This window comes from Salmo salar, chromosome ssa01 (genome assembly GCF_905237065.1).
Source record: "Salmo salar chromosome ssa01, Ssal_v3.1, whole genome shotgun sequence".
In the NCBI taxonomy this organism is placed as follows: Eukaryota; Metazoa; Chordata; class Actinopteri; order Salmoniformes; family Salmonidae; genus Salmo; species Salmo salar.
Genome location: NC_059442.1, coordinates 161,535,368 through 161,559,803, shown reverse-complemented (window position 1 = coordinate 161,559,803; position 24,436 = coordinate 161,535,368). Strand labels below are relative to the sequence as shown.

At 39.7% G+C, this 24,436-nt stretch overlaps 1 protein-coding gene across 5 annotated transcripts in view; it reads left to right on the top strand.

Moving 5' to 3' along the window:
* Positions 1-2,768: 2,768 nt before the first annotated feature.
* The window catches only part of LOC106570966 (nuclear receptor subfamily 6 group A member 1-A), a 185,257-nt gene continuing 163,589 nt past the window's right edge, over positions 2,769-24,436 (top strand). The window contains exon 1 of one of the 5 annotated variants that reach the window (XM_014143591.2): positions 2,769-2,986. In XM_014143591.2, the coding sequence (XP_013999066.2) occupies positions 2,926-2,986 (61 nt within the window). In that variant the 5' untranslated portion in view covers positions 2,769-2,925. The remainder of the gene's footprint in view (positions 2,987-24,436) is intronic. The other 4 variants (XM_014143586.2, XM_014143607.2, XM_014143614.2 and 1 more) reach the window with 4 other exon arrangements.

Below are 24,436 nucleotides of genomic sequence, written 5' to 3'. Positions count from 1 at the left end.
GCATCACTGTACCTGGGACATCTAGCCTACATCTAGCTTTATTGGGGCGACAGGTAGCCTAGTGTTTCAACCATTGGACTAGTAACCGAAAGGTTGCAAGATCAAATCCCCGAGCTGACAAGGTAAAAATATGTCGTTCTGCCCCTGAACAAGGCAGTTTCTAGGCCGTCATTGAAAATAGAAATGTGTTCTTAACTGACAAGTTAAATAAAGGTAAAATAAAACATGACTTGCCTAGTTAAATAAAAACATATACATATTACCTGGACTAACCTGTGCCCCCGCACATTGATTCTGTACCACTTGTATATAGCCTCGCTACTGTTATTTTATTGTTGCTCTTTAATTATTTTTTATTTATTTATTTATTTTTTACTTTAGTTTATTTGATTAAATACTTTCTTAACACTTATTTTTCTTACAACTGTATTGTTGGTTAAGGGCTTGTAAATAAGCATTTCACTGTAAGGTCTACACCTGTTGTATTCGGCGCATGTGACAAATAACATTTGATTTGATGAGCATTTATGCTGTCGTTCCTGCAGGCTGCATATAATATATTTAAGCAATAAGGCACGAGGGGGTGTGGTATATAGCCAATATACCATGGCTAAGGGCTGTTCTTAGACACGACGCAACATAGAGTGCCTGGATACAGCCCTTAGCGGTGGTATATTGGCCATATACCGCAAACCCCCGAGGTGCCTTATTGCGATTATAAACTGGTTACCAATGTAATTAGAGCAGTAAAAATACATGTTTTGTCATACCTGTGGTATATGGTCTGATATACTGCGGCTATCAGCCAGTCAGCATTCAGGGCTCGAACCAACCAGTTATATAAAAAAAAGATATATATATTTTTTTATAACTGGGTGGTTCGAGCCCTGAATGCTGACTATATATATATATATTCTACAGGGTTGGGTAGGTTACTTTCTAAATGTAATCAGTTACTTTTAGATTACTTTCCCCTTAAGAGGCATTAGAAGAAGACAAAACATGTATGTTACCAATTGAACAACATCTATTGCAGGATAAATCAATGTTAAAGTGTACATAGCTGGCCATACATGGATGTTACATTTTACTTTATGGGTTGGTTATGTTGGCTTCTTCTAACCCATCAGCTTCCTACTACATATAATAATACGATTATATTTATCATTTATAAGTCCAAAATGGATGTAGCAACTACATATTGTTTTTTTAAGTCTATAAAATGTGTACGAGTTTGAGAATGTGTCCATTAAGCCTAAGGATAAAAACATTTTTATCAGTGTGAATTAGATTAAGCAATAAAAACCCCACTTTTATTCCATAGGCTGGGTTCCGCACTATGCAGCTGTCGCAAGAGCGCATTTTTCACTGACTGTCCACTGGTTTCAAAAACAATGTTTGATAGGCAGCTTAAACTTCTTGAATTCAACCATTATTTGGTTTAAATATCACACATTTAGATTTGTGAACAGCCATCCACAACAACCACAATCGGTAAGGCGCAAATAGCTAAATGAGAGAGTAGCAGTGTGAATTACGTGAATCCGCTTTGTAGATATCAATAATAAGTGATGTCCGTATCGCTGTAGACTACACCACTGCTGTCATCCTTACCTCCAAGCGTTTATTCAAGTTAGATCATCTTTGGATGCCAACACCAGTTGCACCATTAGAAGACATAGCTTGGACTGTAACCTACAAAAGCCTATTCCTATAATATTTTCCCGCGATCCATCAAATACATTTGGTGTGTCATCTCGCTCAGGTGGAACAAATTTAAATTTGCGCCTTTTTTCAATGTTGATTTGAATGTCACTGAGAAAACAGAGAAGTGTCAAATATTTTTGTTCGTAAACATTCTTTCTGAATATAAAAGTAATCCTCAAAGTACTTTTTTCAAAAGTATCTGTAATCTAATTACAGTATTTTTGCTAGTAATGTAACTGATTACAGGTAGTTTCTTTGTAATCCCTTACATGTAATCCGTTACTCCCCAACCCTGTATTTACTGTACCAGTCAAAAGTTTGGACACAGTTACTCATTCAAGGGTTTTTCTTTATTTGTACTATTTTCTACATTGTAGAATAATAGTGAAGACAACACCATATGTGTTATTTCATAGCGTTATCATGTAGTAACCAAAAAAGTGTTAAACAAATCAAAATATATTTTAGATTTTAGATTCTTCAAAGTAGCCACCTTTGCCTTGATGACAGCTTTGCACACTCTTTCCATATTAGGTAAAGGGTTTGTGGAAGGAGGATCTCTTTCTCTCTGATATCTGTAGATACAGTATTTATACACTAAACAAAAATATAAACGAAACATGGGACTAACACTTTACATGTTGCGTTTATATTTTTGTTTAGTGTATATACACTCTACAGATATCAGAGAGAGAGAGACATCCTCCTTCCACAAACCCTTTACCTAATATGGAAATCAGTTCCATATTCCAAACAGGGCATTATCATGTCATGATCTCTTATGGATGGCATTTTGCTTTTCAGAGGTGAGAAGCAGGTCAATACAGTGTAGCTATATTACTGTGATTTGTCATTAGGCCTATCACAGACACTACTAAATATTAAAGTGTTTGAAACTGTTTGAAATACAATAGATGAACTAGCAGGTTATTTCAGACATTTTAGACTACTGTTTGTCCTAATACAACCTCACAATGATTGAATCCTACAAATCCCAGAATTCCGACGCCAAATAGTGTTTCGTCACGTGATTCCTGAAAACGTCAAGGTGTGTTTTGTTGCACGGGAGTGGCGTAAAAGGTTTTTCCTATGAACTGGCAGAGGCATGAAGTGGTTCTTCTATAATTAGCGACCTGGATGAAAACATAAAGACACATTTCGTAATTTCCAGAGGACACCTGTCGAAACCAAGACGAAGATCTATTTAGCGGTAGGAGGATGGAGATTGAGAAGAGGACAAATGGATTTGAGTACACTGATCGGAGCAAGTCAATTAATGGTATGTCGCCTCTATCATTTATTTTCCATTGTGAAATTAACCATAACTCCACTTTCCCAAACACCCATGTAGCCTAATTAATCAAATTAAAGCAGAAGCTGAGGCTATAACCACGGTGATGTTGGCAAAGTGGTTGCCAATTATAACGCTCTGACTCCCCAACCCAAATAAAGTGCAAGGGCAACGTTGAAGTGAACGGCTCTATAATGTGAAACCATTGTCACATTGACTGGGGTGGGCTGACAGCCTAATTGTGACCAGTGCTACTTTTTAAATGTTTTTCTTTAAAATAGGCTAGGCTACCTACCATTAGGCTATTCCAATGTTATTTAAAAAAATATGTATTTAACCTTTTATTTATCTAGGCAAGTCAGTTAAGAACAAGTTCTTAATTACAATGACTGCCTACCCCAGCCAAACCCGGACGACGCTGGTCCAATTGTGCACCGCCCTATGGGACTCCCAATCATGGTCGGTTGTGATTCAGTCTGGAATCGAACCAAGGTCTGTAGTGACGCCCCTAGTACTGAGATTCCGTGCGCACTCGGGAGTTGTAAAACACATGGTTTTCCTTAGGTCTACATTTAGTAAATTAGGTGAACACAATGTTAGTAAAAGTTGAAAATATTTGATTTCTAGGGTACAATCGGTGTTATCTTTTTGAATGGCCTTGGATATATTTAGTCAGAAATGTTGTATCAGGACCAAACATTTTTTTGCCTAAGTGACAGTGATAAACAGCCCATTGACAGATCGTCTTGCAACAACCAATGTAGCCCACAGTGCAGAATCATATGCCTACCATCAGGTTGATCAATATTTTGTTCTCAGTTGACTAGAAACTATCTATAGCAAAACACAGTGCAGTGAAACAATCTAAGCAAAACACAGTGCTTTATACTGACATTGATTGTTATTAATTGAGCTGTGTCAGCAATTGCGGTTGAGTCTATCATAAACAAGATTTCTAAAGCAATATTGACTATATTCCTCCTTGATTTTACAGTGAGGTAGTTTAGTATGCTTCAAGCAGCATCAGCAAAATCCACCTAATTAAAAAGACTTGTAGGCTACACCTACTTTTTGTATAAGCTGTATCAACATCCATAATTAGTCAATGCAGATGGTTAAATATGAGTCATTATTCTATTGTCACAAATCTGAAGAACTAGTCTTGAAATTACTTGACAGGTTATGCTGGTGATTAGTATGTAATCCATCCTAATTATTCTGTTTATTGATCTCTTTAATTTGCCTATCATTACGTAAAAATACAATTGAATAAATGTAACATTAGACCTCTCAGATTATTCCAGGTCTGATTAATCTGTTCCAAGATTGAATCATTTCGTTTTTGGGGGGTGGATCATTTTAGGCCATAACACAAATTTGACACATTCTTTGTATGCATTTTGGATGTCTTTATTACAATTAAATGGTATTGTAGGCATTTAATGTTAACTAAGGGCAATTCCATGGTAACAGAGTGACACTGAGACAGATGTTTCACTTTTAATATGTATGTCAACCAAAAACCAATGATTGTCAAGTTAAACCATACAATACTACGCACAAGGACTACTTTGAACATTTTCCACTGAACATTTTCCAAAAACACATTTACTTAATTAAAGAACATTGCAGAAGCAAAGTTTGGTAACAGAAAGGCAGCACAAGCTGTCATTCTATTATGAAACTTTGCATCCGCACCATTCTAAAAGTAAATAGGTTTTTGGAAGAGTTTTAGTCCTTGTGCAATTAGTGATAGTTTGTTTAACTTTGCAATCATTGATTTTTGTTTGACAAACATTTTAAAGTGAAAAATCTCTCTAAGCATGACACTGCCATCCGTTTTGTCACCAAAGCCCCATACACTACCCACCATTGCGACCTGTACGCTCTCGTTGGTTGGCCCTCGCTTCATACTCGTCGCCAAACCCACTGGCTACAGGTTATCTACAAGTCTCTGCTAGGTAAAGCCCTGCCTCATCTCAGCTCACTGGTCACCATAGCAGCACCCACTTGTAGCACACGCTCCAGCAGGTATATCTCACTGGTCACCCCCAAAGCCAATTTCTCCTTTGGTCGTCTTTCCAGTTCTCTGCTGCCAATGACTGGAACAAACTGCAAAAATCTCTGAAGCTGGAGACTCATATCTCCCTCACTAGCTTTAAGCCCCAGCTGTCAGAGCAGCTCACAGATCACTGCACCTGTACATAACCCATCTGTAAACAGCCCATCCAACTACCTCATCCCCATACTGTATTTATGTATTTATCTTGCTCCTTTGCACCCCAGTATCTCTACTTGCACATTCATCTTCTGCACATCTACCATTCCAGTGTTTAATTGGTATATTGTAATTACTTCGCCACCATGGCCTATTTATTGCCTTAACCTAACTCATTTGCACTCACTGTATATAGACTTTTTGTTTTCTTTTGTTCTACAGTATTATTGACTGTATATTCCATGTATAACTCTGTGTTGTTGTATGTGTCGAATTGCTATGCTTTATCTTGGCCAGGTCGCAGTTGCAAATGAGAACTTGTTCTCAACTAGTCTACATAGGTAAATAAAGGGGAAATAAAATAAAAAAAATAATGTGGAATTGCCCTCAAGCTACAAGGACATGTCTCTCAATTGTGGTGTTACCAGGTGTAACCTGCAGATCAAAGCCTCAATAATAACTTGTTTTTGTAGTTTATTTCTGTAAGATAGACCAGTAGGAGGGCTACAGCTGCTGAACACAAATGATGTTTGTGTCATTCTACAAATAGAGTGCATTTTAGGAAGTGTAATTTAAAAATGAATAAATAAATTCACCAAATGTTAACATTCTGTCATGAATAGGACTATGGCGGTCATTACATCTTGTCAGCTGGTAATTGTCTAGAAAATAATTGTCGGTCTTACGGTAATTGACCGTTAATTAACATAAACATGTTGAGCATCTCCTTGCTTCCACGCATAGTCTGCAAGCCACTGATGCAGACCTTTGGAACATCTACATAAAAAAGTCTACATCAATTTAATATAGCATATACCTTCACAATAAATCCATTATTTATTTTAGACAGCTCTAAAGAAACGTATTAAGAAAATGTAGTCTATTTCAAAAGAACAGAATAGCATACTCTAAGTTGTCTTTACGTTTGGCTATGCCATATGGCTGTGGGCTACACGAGTTCATTTAGCAGACAAGATTTGCTAAGAATTCCATGGCATTATTTTAAGTATGAACGATACAATTGAACATAAAATAGAAAGGATATTTTCCCCAAACGATTTGTGAGGGAGTGCGCACATGTGGCTATTCTGTGTTGATCGGTTAACAAAGAAACAGGTCCTCCTATATGCTTAATTTAGTTATTTATGCAAATGTAGTTGTGATACAAACGTTGGGCTATATGTTTTGATTTTAAAACATTCTAAGGCTGCATGATGCGACTCTAGTGATGATTTTAAAAAAGTTGCATGAAGGTATGAGCTCTGCTTTGTTTCTTGCGCAGGCTGCACACACTTCATCAGTCTCTCATTCACAATTTGACGAGGACTTGATAATGTTCTCACCAGGCCTCAAATTTCCCGGCGACATCCCCCTTGTGTGGCCGTAATGCCCCCTAAAAAAGTCCATGCGTTTTGCTGCGTGGCCGTTGTGACCTTAGGCTGAATATAATAATTATAATTCCCTTCTCCCGGCTGCCAATTGCCGTGCTCTGAAGCACCTCTCACTCACATAGCTCTCTCAGATATCTCAATTGTTATTAGCCAATGCCTGTCATGTGATCGGGTCCTTCTCAAAGTCATCTGAAGTAGACTACAAGGAAAGACAGACACATCAGGGACGCAACTGTGTGCTTCCTTATCGAATTCCGAGGCACATATTGAAGATGCGTCAGCCAACAAGATGAGTAGGCCTAACGAACAGCAAAAGCACTAGCCTATGTCAATCTACTATCCGCTGTAGTACAATGGTTGACCTATTCTGTGCGAGAAATAAATATTCCAAACATAGTCTGGGACAGTTGTGGGATGCGATAGATCCCAATTGAATACAACCGATAGCATCAAAAAACCTTTTAAAGCAATAAGGCTGATCGTTTGGCTTAACATTTTTATAAACTATTAGGCTATTTCTTCACGTTATAAGCGCAGCAATGCGCACACGGCAGTAGGCTATAAGCACAGATCTAAAAAAAAAATGTAATCAATTAGCAGGAAAATACCTTTCTCAGTAGTGACCGCAAATGCCATTATGCATGTAATGCTTTATTATAAAGGTACATTTTTATGGTGAAAATGATCTAAACCTAACTTTAAACTCACGCATCGCCTATGTATGCCGGTTAGGCTCTACACTGGTTGTAAAGCAGATTGTGTTATTTAGTTTTTAGGCCACTTTAGTTGTGATACAAACCTTATCAGTCTACATGAGGTGTGTGACTATATGATTTGAAAAAGTTGCAAAAAAAGACGTGCTGTTCCTTGCAATACTGCACTCGCTGGGCATCATTCACAGGTGATAATACTTCATTCACAAGTGAAAGGCTAAAATTGTCACCCCATCAGACTATTCTTAGTTTAATATTGTCTTTACATATACTTTACACATACTTTGAGATTTATTTTAAATTGCAAAACCCTTACGCACCACTGCACTTTGTATACCAGGGTTGGCTGGCCTTCTCTAGTCACTCGTAGGCTCAGTCACTGGTATACTTTTATTTACAAAGCCATTTTGGGTTTACTACCTTTTTATTTGGTCATTTTTATTGTTCAGAAATGTGGTGGGTAGTCTCTTCGTTCGCAGGACTTTATCCTGCTAACTGTTCCAAATGTCCGAACTGAATTTGGTAAAAGGGCTTTTATGTAATCTGCGCCATCGTCTTGGAATGCCTTACAAAATACTTTTAAACTGGAAGAACTTGTCCCGATTGGTATTTTTAAATCACTGACGAAGGATTTTGAGACTGATTCCTTGACATGTCAATGTTTTTAATTTGCTGTTTTATGATTTTGTTAAACTCTTGTGAATTCTATGGTTTTTACTAGATTAATTGTAGTTTTTCATGTTGTTTGTCTGTAATTTTTGTAATGACTTGGCGCTGCCTATCTTGGCCAGGACGCTCTTGAAAAATAGATTTTAAATCTCAATGAGCCCTTCCTGGTTAAATAAAGGTTAAATAAAAAAAAATAAAAATATACTGAATAATAAACAGTACCAGTCAAAAGTTTGGACACACCTACTCATTCAAGGATTTTTCTTTATTTGTACTATTTTATACATTGTAGAATAACAGTGAAGACATCAAAACTATGAAATAACACATGGAATCAGGTAGTAACCAAAAAAGTGTTAAACAAATCCAAATATATTTGAGATTCTTCAAAGTAGCCACCCTTTGCCTTGATGACAGCTTTGCATACTCTTGGCATTCTCTCAACCAGCTTCACCTGGAATGCTTTTCCAACATTCTTGAACGAGTTCCCACATATACTAAGCACTTGTTGGATGCTTTTCCTTCACTCTGCGGTCCAACTCATCCCAAATCATCTCAATTCAAATCAAATCAAATTTTATTGGTCACATACACGTGTTTAGCAGATGTTATTGCGGGTGTTGCGAAATGCTGGTGCTTATAGCTCCGACAGTGCAGTAAATTGTAACAAGTAATATCTAACAGTTTCACAACATTTACACGTACATCTAAGTAAGGAATGGATTAAGAATATACGTTTATGTCAGAGCGGCATTGGACTAGGATACAGTGGAGTATAGAGTACAGTATATGCATATGAGATGGATGATGCAATATTTACAAACAATTAAAGTGACTAAGATACCGTAGAGTACAGAGATACCGTAGAGTATAGATTACAGTTTACACAGATGAGTAATGCAAGATACGGAGACATTATTAAAGTGGCTACTGTTTCATTTCCTTAAAGTGGCCAGTGATTCCTAATCTATTGTGGAGGCCAGGTCATCTGATGCAGTACTCCATTACCCTCCTTCTTTGTCAAATAGCCCTTACACAGCCTGGTGTTGTGTCTTTGTCCTGTTTTTATAGTCCCAATAAGCGCAAAACAGATGGGATGGCGTATCACTGCAGAATGCTGTGGTAGCTATGCTGGTTAAGTGTGCCTTGAATTCTAAATAAGTCACTGACAGTGTCACCAGCAAAGCACCATCACACCTCCTCCTCCTCCGTGCTTCACGTTGGGAACCATACATGCAGAGATTATCTGTTCACCTACTCTGTGTTTTACAAAGACACAGCGGTTGTAACCAAAAATCTCAAATTTGGACTCGTCAGACCAAAGGACAGATTTCCACCAGTCTAATGTCCACCGGTCCAAGCAAGTTTCTTCTTCTTATTGGTGTCCTTTAGTAGTGATTTCTTTGCAGAAATTTGACCATGAAGACCTGATACACACAGTCTCCTTTGAACAGTTGATTTTGAGATGTCTGTTACTTGAACTCTGTGAAGCATTTATTTGGTCTGCAATTTCTGAGGTGCAGTTAACTCTAATGAAGTTATCCTCTGCAGCAGTGGTAACTCTGGGTCTTCGTTTCATGTGGTGGTCCTCTTGAGATCCATTTTCATCATAGCTCTTGATGGTTTTTGCGACTGTACTTGAAGAAACTGAAGAAAGTTCTTGAAGAAATTACTTGATGTCTTAAAGTAATGATGGACTGTTGTTTCTTTTTGCTTATTTAAGCTGTTCTTGCCATAATATGGACTTGGTCTTTTACCAAAAGGGCTTTCTTCTGTATACCACCCCTACCTTGTCACAACACAACTGATTGGCTGAAATACATTAAGAAGGAAATAAATTCCACAAATTAACTTAAAACAAGGCAAACCTGTTAATTGAAATGCATTCCAGGTGACTACCTCAGGAAGCTGGTTGAGAGAATGCCAAGAGTGTGCAAAGCTGTCATCAAGGCAAAGGGTGGCTACTTTTTAAGAATCTCAAATATAAAATATTTTTATTTGTTTAACCATTTTTTGGTTACTACATGATTCCATATGTGTTTTGATGTCTTGACTATTATTCTACAATGTAGAAAATAGTACAAATAAAGAAAAACCTTTAACTGAGTAGGTGTGTCCAAACTTTTGACTGGTACTGTAGGTGTGAAATGAGTTTTGATTTAGAATGGACCACTATCATGCACCTGTCTCGAAATGGGGGCAGGGGGAATAAGACATGCCATCGCTTTTCCCTTGGTCAATTTTCATGCCAGCCAGGTAGGCTATAGTCCTGTTGTAAAGCAATGTGCTTAATATTAGGAAAGTTGAGAAATAGATATAGTAGGCCTAGCCTATAGAAAGCTGGTGGGTTTATCTTTTTAGTAGAGACCATCACTGTTTTCTCACGCAGTTGCATAGCCTATAGAAATGTTGCACAACATGATCTCATGGGCTCTCATGAAGTGTTTGATTTGATTTCCCATTACATTCTCATTGATGTCAGAGTGACTACAGGGACAATAGTGCTGAGTACCAGGCAGTTAGCAAGTTTGGTAGGCTACTAGTGACCATCAGCAGCATCGGAGCTGGGCGACGCATAGTTAACATGACTAAATGGTCACTTGAAATTTGACTGCGTTAATGACTCGTGACTGCCGGTGTGGCGGTAATACTGTCACCGTAACAGCCCTAGTCATGAAGAGCACATGTTCAACTTTATTAACAAACATGTTTTGCCATCTCAAGATTAAATTAAGAAAAATTACTATAGAAGTCACAGGTTTGACGATTACATGTTAAATCAGCCATAAACTCTTGCCTAGTTAAAGGTGAAATAAAACTCCCCTTGTGACGGGGGAATGGAAGCTTGTTGTGTGCAACAGGAAGGGGTTAACAAAAACAAACAAAAAAAACAATTTCCAGCCTATCTTTCTATTGGTAACTGGGTTGACATTTTATCCTCGACACGCACAGTTTTTTAAATAATTTAAAAAGGAGTAGTTTTACCATATTAAAATGAGAGTTAAGTTCATGTTACAGGGTTGACCATAAACCTGAGGGTCAAATGTAAAGATCTTCAGGAACTACTTTCCCAAAGCAACAAATTAACCAATGCTTTACAATGATGGTGAAAACCTGTGAAAATCTTGGGGTTAAGTGACTTAAAAAGTTGGACTAATGTTATGTGGGACATGTCAAAATTGATATTTTCAGAGAAAACAATTAAATATTTTAATGAAAACACACTGCTATTGGAATTGTTTAATATGGTTTAGTTAGAGCATAAATTTATGTGATCCAACTGTTAAAATAAAATGTGCAAATGTGAATAAAATGCACACATACAGATAACAAAAGGTCTCTCTATTTATTCATATGGACCCCTAAAATGTTTTTCTAATTAAGATTTTCATGTATATGATTGAATGTTAGCCTACTATTTTCTTACCATGAGTGTAGGTTATTATTTATGCTCTGTGCAAATGTGTAGTCATTTTCTTAATTGAAACATTTTATATTGTCTCTTACTAATTTTAGGTAAATGGTTGTTTTCGGGGGAATTCTCTGCCCTCGCGTTAACTCCTGTACCTCATGTATTATTTGACTAATTTTTAAGAATCGTTTTTTGTTGGACATTGAAGTCACATTACATGAACATGACTCATAACAAAATCGAACATCAACAATTCAAACTCAGCATGTTTAAACTTTGTAATTTGAATGTAACATGTTTACATTTTCTTAATCATTGTTTAAGCTTCTGGTATGGTAAATTATACCCTGACTATGGAGCAAGTTCCCCACTTTAAGCTACTGATCAGCCAAGGAAATAGAGCTGAACAATGATGCATGGATCTCTTGTAAGAATCTCTCTGTCTTGTCGGTGTGTGTGTGTGTGTTTCTCTCTCAATATGTGTGTTCAGTCCTGCTCCTGCTATATCTGATAGGTCAAGGATATAATGTGACACTCTATGTATCTCTCTCTGTGTGGTCGTTGTGCGTGTGTCTCTGTGTGCTAGCCTGGAGGAAAAAGCCTGGCAGATGTTTGAGATGTAGCCGGCGAGTCTCTCCCTCTCTCTCGCTCTCTCTGTGTGTGTGTGTGTGTGTGGGGCGACTGCAGGGACATGTTGATCTCTCTCCCCCCTCTGGGAAATAGTTGTTCAACTGTTGAGGCCACGGGGGTGGAATGACATAGAGGGGGTTCTCTATTGTCCATTTCTCCCCTCAACAATCTGAACAATGATAGAGGCATACAGTACGGGGGAAGCAGTCTATTTTAGGGAGGAGAGAGAGAGGTTTTCCTCTGTCTGCATTGTGAGGAGTAGCTTAGATCTGGTCAATCACACTTCAGCATGCTACTGCTATGGCAGCGACTCCGCATGCACGCGCACACCCACTGTCTTATTATCCATCTATGTCACAGATCGCTGCGTGAAGTCTGTTCCCCCTTTATTTAACTTAGGTCATTTTTAACCATGATGGCGTCATGAGCAGTGTTTTCATAATGACTTGAATTTAAAATGATCATTCACACTGACCATTATTCATCTATAACTTTTCATCAATGACTTTTCATTCATGCATGTTGCAATTCATATCCTGTCACTTTCTCCTTGTCTATGAACTTGCAGCCTTTCTCCTCCAGAAAATGTTATTTGTTTCTCAAACAAATGGCTTTGTCAACCCGTTTTCTAGTAGAACTTTATTTTATCGTCTAACAGCTTCTAGTAGAATTAAATTTTCTGGAGCGAAATATTTGATCACTGCCATGAGATTGCATAGATTAGAAGGTGTCCAGAGTGACTTTGTGTTTTCATCTGATGCCAAAAGTAGATAGTTTGCTTTGCTTTTTCAGCATTGTGTTCATTAGGTGATGCAATAGAAAACAAAAATTGTTTCTTATTTGTCCTGGAGGTCCCCTGTTTCAGTCCGTTTTCATTCATGCAGTACCCACAAAACACCAGTCTCATCGTCAACAGTGAAGAGGCGACTCTGGGATGCTGGCCTTCTAGGCAGAGTTCATCTGTCCAGTGTCTGTTCTTTTGCCCATCTTAATATTTTCTTTTATTGGCCAGTCTGAGATATGGCTTTTTTTTTGCCACTCTGCCTTGAAGGCCAGCATCCCGGAGTCACCTCTTCACTGTGAACGTTGAGACTGGTGTTTTGCGGGTACTATTTAATGAAGCTGCCAGTTGAGGACTTGTGAGGTGTCTGTTTCTCAAACTAGACACTCTAATGTACTTGTCCTCTTGCTCAGTTGTGCACCGGGGCCTCCCACTCCTCTTTCTATTCTGGTTAGAGCCAGTTTGCGCTGTTCTGTGAAGGGAGTAGTACACAGCGTTATACAAGATCTTCAGTTTCTTGGCAATTTCTCACATGGAATAGCCTTCATTTCTCAGAACAAGAATAGACTGATGAGTTTCTTTGCCTCTTGCCATTTTGAGCCTGTAATCGAACCCACAAATGATGATGCTCCAGATACTCAACTAGTCTAAAGAAGGCCAGTTTTATTGCTTCTTTAATCAGAACAAGTTTTCAGCTGCGCTAACATAATTGAAAAAGGGGTTTCTAATGATCAATTAGCCTTTTACATTGAAAAACTTGGATTAGCTAACACAACGTGCCATTGGAACACAGGAGTGATGGTTGCTGATAATGGGCCTCTGTACACCTATGTAGATATTCCATTTAAAAATCACCTGTTTTCAGCTACAATAGTCATTTACAACATTAACAATGTCTACACTGTATTTCTGATCAATTTGATGTTATTTTAATGGACAAAAAAATGTACTTTTATTTCAAAAACAAGGACATTTCTAAGTGACCCCAAACTTTTGAATGGTAGTGTATATGGTTGAGATGCCCTTTAACAATGCCGTACAATTGAATCTATATAGTACATTCTCTAGCGGCCCAAGGTCTACAGCTTCTTATGGATATGAACATGACAAGCGAGACACACACACACACACACACACACACACAATCCACCTCCTACCTCAGCAAGTTGGCCTTTCATCAGGTCCACAACAGCTGAATGGCGTCCTGGACCCTCTAATGGTGTTGCTATTGGAAACTCTCTCTCCAGTTCTGGATAGCCCCCCCTGTGCATACCAGTGTGTGCAAGCCGCAGCCTTGACCTCCCACCCCTGCTTGACCCCTCAGATAGAACAGAAAAGTGGTCATAGGGGGCACATATCGAGCAACAGCATTTACATGATCATCCAACCTATTTGACTTTGGCCTTGTCTTGAAGGTTGCTTTATGTCCGTGCGACGATATGTTTTAGCAGTGAATGCTACTCAGACCCATGTAGGATGGATGGAACTCCAGGGTTTCTTTCTGTATAGAAAAGTGTTTTTTTTGGTCCGGCTATGTCCCAACAATTAAAATAATACTTTTTGGGATGTAAAAAATGTTTTCAGTGGAAACTTAAACGACTTAAACCAGATATAAAGTATGTTGAAAAGATAATGGACCAATATAATGTTTAAATAAGATCATTTTTGAGAACCAACAATCACCAATATAAAAGCTATACAGTCAGGGAAATCTAAAATTCTGATGTATTCCGCAGTATTTTTGTCATTGCGTTGGGCTCCTTTGAATTGTATAATGTTTGAGTCACTCGGATAGCATAAGCCATGGCAAAATATGTAGAATTTAAGTTTATTTTTACAATTTTATTTCACCTTTATTTAACCAGGTAGGCCAGTTGAGAACAAGTTCTCATTTACAACTGTGACCTGGCCAAGATAAAGCAAAGCAGTGTGACAAAAACAACAACACAGAGTTACACATGGAATAAACAAACGTACAGTCAATAACACAATAGAAACATCTGTATACAGTGTGCAAATGAAGTGAGGAGGTACGGCAATAAATAGGCCAATAGTGGCGAAGTAATTACAATTTAGCAATTTACACTGGAGTGATAGATGTGCAGATGAGGATGTGGGGATGAGGTAGGTTGTTGGTTGGATGGATGGGCTATTTACAGAGGGGATGTGTACAGCTGCAGCGATCGGTAAGCTGCTCTGACAGCTGACGCTTGAAGTTAGGGAGGGAGATATGTCTCCAACTTCAGTGATTTTTGCAATTCGTTCCAGTCATTGGCAGCAAAGAACTGGAAGGAAAGACGGCCAAAGTAGGTGTTGACTTTGGGGATGACCAGTGAGATATATACCTGCTGGAGCGTGTGCTACGGGTGGGTGTTGCTATAGTGACCAGTGAGCTGAGATTAGGCGGAGCTATACCTAGCAAAGACCTATAGATGACCAGGAGCCAGTGGGTTTGGCGACGAATATGTCGCGAGGACCAGCCAACGAGAGCGTACAGGTCGCAGTGGTGGGTAGTACATGGGGCTTTGGTGACAATGGATGGCACTGTGATAGACTGCATCCAATTTGCTGAGTAGAGTGTTGGAGGCTAATTTGTAAATGACATCGCCAAAGTCAAGGATCGGAAGGATAGTCAGTTTTACGAGGGACAGCGTGAGTGAAGGAGGCTTTGTTGCGAAATAGGAAGCTGGTTCTAGATTTGACTTTGAATTGGAGATGCTTAATGTGAGTCTGGAAGGGGAGTTTACAGGCTAGCCAGACACCTAGGTATTTATAGTTGTCCACATATTTATAGTTGTCCATATATTGTCCACATAAATCAGAACCGTCCAGAGTAGTGATGCTAGTCGGGCGGGCGGGTGTGGGCAGCTATCGGTTGAAGAGCATCCATTTCGTATTACTAGCATTTAAGAGCAGTTGGAGGCCACGTGTTGTATGGCGTTGAAGCTCGTTTGGAGGTTTGTTCACACAGCGTCCAAAGAAGGGCCAGATGTATACAGAATGGTGTCATCTGCGTAGAGGTGGATCAAAGAATCACAGAGAAAATAGTTGGCCCTAGAATTGAACCCTGTGGCACCCCCATAGGGACTGCCAGTGGTCCGGACAACAGGCCCACCGATTTGACACACTAAACTCTATCTTAGAAGTAGTTAGTGAACCAGGCGAGGCAGTCATTAGAGAAACCAAGGCTGTTGAGTCTGCCGATGAGGATGTGGTGATTGACAGAGTCGAAAGCCTTGGCCAGGTCAATGAAGATGGCTGCACAGTACTGTCTTTTATCGATGGCGGTTATGATATCGTTTAGGATCTTGAGCGTGGCTTTAAGTAAAGTAGCTTTAAAACTGCACATGTTTCTCTCCGACCACATGGCAAATGTGTAGAGTTGCTGGAAATTAGCTTTAAAACAGCAACATTTTGTCATTGCGGCCAACAGGAGGGCCTATAATATTTCCGGTCAGGGACCACACAAGTGGTCATGCCCACAGCCATACCACCTAAGCCCAATTTTGACCCAGATAAAAAAACTCTGAACTCTATTCAGACCCATATAGAATTGATGGAGCTCAATTGTTAAACTACCAATAATGCTAAGGGGTGGACCTCATTGGCTTTGTAGAGTGCTTGTCTGCTTTGTGGCACCCACATCCTCTGACTGACTGTGAAGTGTATTGATGTGAGGCGTGTACATGTAAAATATTGTTTAACTTCTCTAGGGTAGGGGGCAGTATTTTGACGTCCGGATGAAAGGCGTGCCTGTAGTAAACTGCCTGCTACTCAGGCAGGATATGCATATTATTAGTAGATTTGGATAGAAAACACTCTGAAGTTTCTAAAACTGTTTGACTGATGTCTGTGGGTATAACAGAACTCATATGGCAGGCAAAAACCTGAGAAGAATCCAACCAGGAAGTGTGGAAATCTGAGGTTTGTAGTTTTTGAAGTGATTGCCTGTTCAGTATACAGTGACTTAGGGTTCATTTTGCACTTCCTAAAGCTTCCACTAGATGTCAACAGTCTTTAGAACCTTGTTTCATGCTTCTCCTGTTACTGGGGAGAGAATAAGAGCTGACTCAATAAGTAGACTGCCTGAGGCCAATCAGTTGTTTAGTGCGCAGTCACACAGCTGCGCCATTCCTTCTTTTCCTCTGTAATGAATACGCTATTGTCTGGTTGGAATATTATCTAATATTTATGATAAAAAGACCCTAAGGATTGCTTGTAAACATCGTTTGACATGTTTCTACGAACGGTAATGGAACTTTTTGACTTTTCCTCTAGGATTTTGCGCTCGCGCATTGTGCCTTTGGAATAGTGATCTGAACGTGCGAACAAAATGGAGATATTTGGACATAAATATGGAGTTTATCGAACAAAACAAACATTTCTTGTGGGAGTCCTGGGAGTGCATTCCGACAAAGATCAGCAAAGGTAAGTGAAGATTTATAATACTATTTCTGAGTTTAGTTGACTCCAGAACTTGGCGGGTAACTGTATAGCTTGCTTTGATGGCTGAGCTCTGTACTCAGAATATTGAACAATGTGCTTTCGCCGTAAAGCTATTTTGAAATCTGACACAGCGGTTGCATTAAGGAGAAGTGTATCTATAATTCTTTCAATAACTGTTGTAAATTTTATCAACGTTTATGATGAGTATTTTTTGTAAATTGATGTGCTCATTCCCCGGAGGTTTTGGGAGGCAAATCATTTTTTGAACATCATGCGCCAATGTAAAATGGGGTTTTTGGATATAAATATGAACTTTATCAAACAAAACATACATTTATTGTGTAACATTGAGTTCTGGGAGTGTCATCTGATGAAGACCGTCAAAGGTTAGTGATTAATTTTAGCTGTATTTCTGTTTTTTGTGACGCCTCTCCTTGCTTGGAAAAATGGCTGTGTGGTTTTTCTTGTCTCAGCGCTGTCCTAACATAATCTAATGTTATGCTTTCGCCGTAAAGCCTTTTTGAAATCGGACAATGTGGTTGGATTAACGAGAAGTGTATCTTTAAAATGGGATATAATAGTTGTATGTTTGAGAAATTTGAATTGAGATTTTTGTTGTTTTGAATTTGCCGCCCTGCTATTTCACTGGCTGTTGAATAGTGTGTCCCGCAGGTGGGACGCTAGCGTCCCACATACCCCAGAGAGGTTTTAACAGTGTTGCAGGTAGAAATGTAAAGTATAGAACAGACAAATTACTATGACATTTGTTTGTGGCATAGAGAATTTCGGTTTTACAATTGCGTTTTCCCAAATCCTGAACAACCGTAGGCCTACACAAAACAAAGTAGGTATGCTTTTTAATAAGCAGCCTTTCAAATAAACAAATGAATAGTAAACTAAAGACCTTTTGAAAATGTCAAACCCCCCCCCAAAAAAAACATCTCAACTATCGATCGGTTGTCTTTAAATCGTTTTGTGTCGGTGACAGAGAAAGAAGCACCACAGCTTCTCATATGACCTTTCTTTGGAGAAGGAGGGTTTGAAGGTGATAAAGGAGATATACACTGAGTATACCAAACATTAGGAGCACCTTCCATTCAAAGGCACTTCAATCTTTTGTCTTGTCACCCTCTGAATGGCACACATGGACAATCCATGTCTCAATTGTCTCAATTGTCTCAAGGCTTAAAAACCCTTCTTTAACCTGTCTCTTCTCCTTTATCTACACTGATTTGAAGTGGATTTAACAAGTGACATCCATAAAGGATCATAGCTTTCACCTGGTCAGTCTCTTTTTTGGAAAGAGTGGGTGTTCTTAATGTTTTTGTACACTCAGTGTAAAACTGTGTTGTGTTACTGTAGAACACCATTGTCAGTTGGTACAGTAACAATAGCCAGAGGAATCCCTAGATGCACTATGCGAATTTTGGCTAGAGGGAGGCGTTTTGCGGGTCCTCATAAAACAATGAACTTCGCTACTAATAACGACAACGTCCTTTGCGGCATCGTCAAATAGTCTTCTGGCTTTTTTTATCACAATAAAATGCTGAGGGACGGGAACTCTCTTCCTCTATGGCTGTAAAGTCTCTGTTCCTCAGCGACTTGGGCTGTAAGGCCTCTGTTCCTCAGCGACTTGAACTGTAAAGGGGTCTTGCAAACTTGGCTGCAGAAGGTGAGGCACCACAGCATTTAAGAACTTCTGTGTTGGGGGACTGGGAAGACTGCTCTTGATTGCCAACCAGGCTTTACTTCCTGAGAAATAAGGGTGAGATACAGAGCTAACCAGCGGGCCAAACTAATTGCAATTTCTTGTTAACATTCTTTTAGCAGAAACATTTTATTTATCTGGTTGTAACTTTGTTATTTCACCAAAATATGTCTTTCCCATGATGTCTTGATCTTGTCACATAAAGCTGGTTTTATCTGGTAGTAATCTATACTGAAAAAAATATAAACGCAACAATTTCAACGATTTTACTGAGTAACAGTTCATATAAGGAAATCAGTCAATTGAAATAAATTATTTAGTCCCTATTCTATCGATTTCACTTGCTTGGGCAGGGGCACAGCCATGGGAGGGCATAGACCCACCCATTAGAGAGCCAGGCCCAGACAATCAGAAATTAGTTTTTTCACCACAAAAGGGCTTTATTACATACAGAAATACTCAGTTTCATCAGCTGTACGGGTGGCTGGTATCCGATGATCCCACAGGTAAAGAAGCCGGATGTGGAGGTCCTGGCTGGCGTGGTTACACGTGGTCTGTGGTTGTGAGCCCGATTGGACGTACTGCCATATTCTCCAAAACAAAGTTGGAGGCAGCTTATGGTAGAGAAATTAATAGAACATTTTCTGGCAACAGCTCTGGTGGACATTCCTGCAGTCAGCATGCCAATTGCACGCTCCCTCAACTTGAGACTTCCATGGTGTTGTATTGTGTGACAAAACTGCAGATTTTAGTGGCCTTTTATTGTCCCCAGCACAAGGTGCACATGTGTAATGATCATGCTGTTTAATCAGCTTCTTGATCTGCCACAGCTGTCAGGTGGATGGGTTATCTTGGCAATGGAGAAATGCTCACTAACAGGGATGTTAACAAATTTGTGCACAAAATTTGAGAGAAATAAGTCACAAAAAGCTGGTTTTATCTGGTTGTAACAAGAGACCAGTTGATTGTAATCTGGGTATACAATGTTTCCAGTTTACAATGAGAAAATTACCTATATCGAGTCAATCAAGGAAGTGAATTGAAGTTCAATTCATGAGTTGATCAAATCCTCACACAGGCTAAAAATTAACTTTAGTTCATGTCTTGAATTAACTGAATTGCAAACCGACTGGAACCCAACCAGCTGAGAGAGATGTAGCTTGGGAAGCAAGGAGAGTTTAGGTATGATAATGGCTTCTAAGATTTCAAAAACAGATGTCACGTCCGGATACTTCAGCAAAAAACTCAACAGAAGTGGGCGGGCAGAGCAAGCAGAGCGAGGCGGGTGGAAAGGATGGGACGGGCAGAGTAGTGACTGTAGCAGGATAGTCCATATATCCAATTATCTTTGCTGATGAATTGGTGTAAATATGGTAACGCCTCAACCCTTAGCTACCGCTTCCAATTAAAATCTGCAAGAAAAAAAATGGAAAAATGTGTCACTACAGCGCCAATAAAAATAGAGAGACGTTCTAATTGAGCGAGCTGTCAAAGTGGACAACCCGTTTGCCCGGCTTCGGTTGGGTCTTTACTTTTCAAAACAATGCATTCTAGAATAAATCAGACACACCTCGCGCCCTTGCTTCTGGTGAGTTTAGTCCATGAGATGGAGTTAGGAGTACTACATGATTGATTGTCACACAAAGGTTTTGACTTGGAGTCATGGTGTTTTGAGTGGTGACGTTTCACCAAAGATTTAGTGGACATGCTAAGTTGCTCTATTCTTTTTAGCCAATCTTAAAATGTCAACCTTAGACGGTGAGCAAGGGGGAAAGGTCACAGTCAACAGCAAAAACACACACTCAATGGGCATTCTAACTGGAATCCCCCAGGAATGTTAGGATTCCAACACAAACTGACCATTATTCCGAATGATTTGCTGTGGATTGCAAGTTAGAGTAGCTAGACTAACTTGATTTTGGTTGGAATTCCAACGATTTTAGATTTTTCCAAATAGGGGGAAAAACTTTTTTCTCTCATACAGTTGCAATATTGTTTATAACAATATACTGATCAAATAAAGAAATACAATACACCCCACCCCCCCCCCCCCTAGGTAAACTCAATCTTGCCTCTCATTCCAATCTGTGTTTTATTCCTCAGTATGTGCTCTAACTCTGTATCACAGCCTGTTACATCGTTCCATTCCCCAGTCCCTTTGTATTCATATCAAGATCTGATCAGTATTGGTGGGGGATAGCCTCGCGGTCATCAGTCATCCCATCAGCCCCATGGTATACACTGGCCAGGCCTGGTATCTAGCTCGTAAATCTCCGCCCTTTTATGTTGAAAGGGAAGATATCCCTTTGAGCTTGTCACTCAGCATTGTGGTGGAATAACATCACCCTCCCCAGGCCCTTCCCCATGTAATAAACGCCAACTCCCTTCCCCGATTGCCTCCGACCACGTCATAAACGCCAAACCCCCGCCTGCCGCTGACCAAGGCTTGACCTTCTGGAGGTGTGTGTGTTTGTTTGTAAGGGGAAAAAAATGACCATTGACACTTCTTATCACTGACAAAATCACTTTCACAGGTACCTCTCCTTTTCCGTGGGTAGCAAAGGTTATGTGTGGGGAATGTGTGGAGGGGGAGAGAGGAGCATGCCTGGGCTCTATCCAAAAAAAGCAGCCATTTTCTCTCTATCAACCCACTTCTTTCTCTCTCACTTTGGGAGACAAGTGACATGCCACACTGCTCTAGTTATGAACTTGTGTGCGTGCGTGTGTGCATGTGTTTGGCAATGACAGAAGGCTGTCTGATGGTAAAGATTCAGCCCTGGGGAGAAAGACTGGACACTGGCCTTCAGTGACCAGGGGGAAAAGGTCATCTGGAGGAGGGTCAGGAAAGTGACCACTGGGTAGCACTCCCAGAAAAGGGCTCTTTCACAACATTTAGCGGCCATTTTAGGTATAGATTGACAATGAAGGACAGAGCTTGATTGACAGCGGATCCCAATCCAGTCTGTGGTGGAGTCACAGTGAGAGTTGTTTGTTTGAAGCTACAGAGGCTAGGATTACATCAGAGTGCTTTACACAACTGGCAGAGATCGACCATCGTAAAATGCTCAAAGTTAACAGTTTTGTGCCGTTTTTGTTGCTCTGATTACAAAATTGCTTACATTATTAGTCTATCACTTACTAGGGATGTGCATCTGCCCTTTCTTTCAAAGATGATTCAATATGCATCTAGATACATGGGCTTTGATAAGATGCAGTAGGGCTCCCCAACTGGCGGCCCGAGGGTGGTTTTCACCTTTTATTGGTCACATACACGTGTTTAGCAGATGTTATTGCGGGTGTTGTGAAATGCTTGTGTTTCTAGCTCCAACAGTGCAGTAATATCTGAAAATTTCACAACATGGACACAACACACATCTATTTAAGAAAATAATAATTTATCTTTATTTAACCAGGTAGGCCAGTTGAGAACAAGTTCTCATTTACAACTGCAACCTGGCCAAGATAAAGCAAAGCAGTGTGACAAAAACAACACAGAGTTACACATGGAATAAACAAACATACAGTCAATGTTGGAAAGGTGGCATCCTATGACAGTGCCACGTTGAAAGTCACTGAGCTCTTCAGTACCTGCCATTCTGCTGCCAATGTTTGTCTGTGAATATTGCATGGCTGTGTGATTGATTTTGTACACCTGTCAGCAATGGGTGTGGCTGAAACAGCCTAATTCACTCATTTGAAGGGGTGTCCACGTACTTTTGCCCACTATTTAATGGCAGAGGGGAAGAAGATAAGCTGTGGATGTATAGAAGCTTCAACCAATGAAACAACCCTGGGGTGTATTGGGCTGTATGACCAGTTGAGTCACAAAAGAAGTAAGGTATTTACGGAACTTAGAAAGTTGCATGAGTGAAAATGTTAGCGACCCGGCAGTTTGTAACATTTTAATTGTTTCTCTGAACTGATTCAAGCTACTTTTGGATCGGTTTGGAGTCCTGTGGTCCGTTGCACTCACATCTTTAACATTTGAACCAGATCCCAATCCGTATCAATGGTATCGCTACACGCTTACCACTTAGGGTACCTCCGAGTTAAGTTTACCACAGAAACAGCTGTCTCTAAATTGCCGCTAACTGATGATGATGATGATAATAATAATAATCCTCCTGTCAAACCAGGCACTTTGTTTACACTGTGACATAATAAAGAAATAGGGTTACAGAAGCTAGGATCAATCAGAGCACAGCCCATTGTGGCTTACAAAATTGTCAACCATTTTGCTCCCCGGCATTTCCCTTTAGTAAGCACTATGGTGAAGCTTGACATTCCAGTTTCCTCACATTACAAAGTCTAATTTCAACAACGACAACTGGTCCCTTTTGAGAGTGAAATCCATTCTGAACCCACCTACAGTGCCTATCATAAGTATGGATTTCTTCGTATTGCGTTACCCAGTAGGAGTAAATGGATTAAGTTGTCATTTTTTTGTCAACATTCTACACAAAATACTCGTGTAAAAGTGGAATAAAAAATGACAACATTTTTTAAAAAAGATTAATGAAAAATAATACACATATGTTGATTAGAAAAGTATTCACACGCTGAGTCAATACATGTTAGAAACACCTTTGGCAGCGATTACAGCTGTGAGTCTTTCTGGGTAAGTCTCTAAGAGCTTTGCACACCTGGATTGTGCAACATTTGGCCATTTTTTTATTCTTTTTGAAACGCGCCTTCACCTTGGGGTTGTTATAAACACAGGGTGGACAGGAGGGTGGAGTGCATGATGGAGTATTGTCCTCTGTAGTCTGCAGTGGTCAGACCTGGTTGTGGAATGCCGCGGGTGTACACTGGATTGGCCTGACACACACACACACACACACACACACAACACACACACAGGGACATAAGTATTCACCCCTCTTGGATTTCTTCACATTTTGTCTCTAACCACGTGGGATTACCATGAATTTAAAAGTATTTTTTGTTGTTGAAAATCTACACAAAATACTCCACTGTCAAAGTGGAAGAAAAATTCTGACATTTTCTAAAGATGAATGAAAATAAAACACTAATTTACGCTGAGTATACCAAATATTAAGAACCCCCCCCCCCTCTCAGAACAGCCTCAATTTGTCAGGGCATGGTGTCGAAAGCTGGCTGACGTTGACTCCAATGCTTCCCACAGTTGTGTCAAATTGGCTGGATGTCCTTTGGCTGGTGGACCATTCTTGATACACACTGGAAACTGTGGAGTGTGAAAAACCCAGCAGCGTTGCAGTTCTTGACACAAACCATTGCACCTGGTACCTACTACCATACACCGTTCAAAGGCACTTACATCTTTTGTCTTGCCCATTCACCCTCTGAATGGCACACATACACAATCCATGTCTCAATTGTCCCAAGGCTTAAAAATCCTTCTTTAACCTGACTCCTCCTCCTCTTAATCTACACTGATTTAAGTGGATTTAACAAGTAACATCAATAAGGGATCATAGCTTTCACCTGG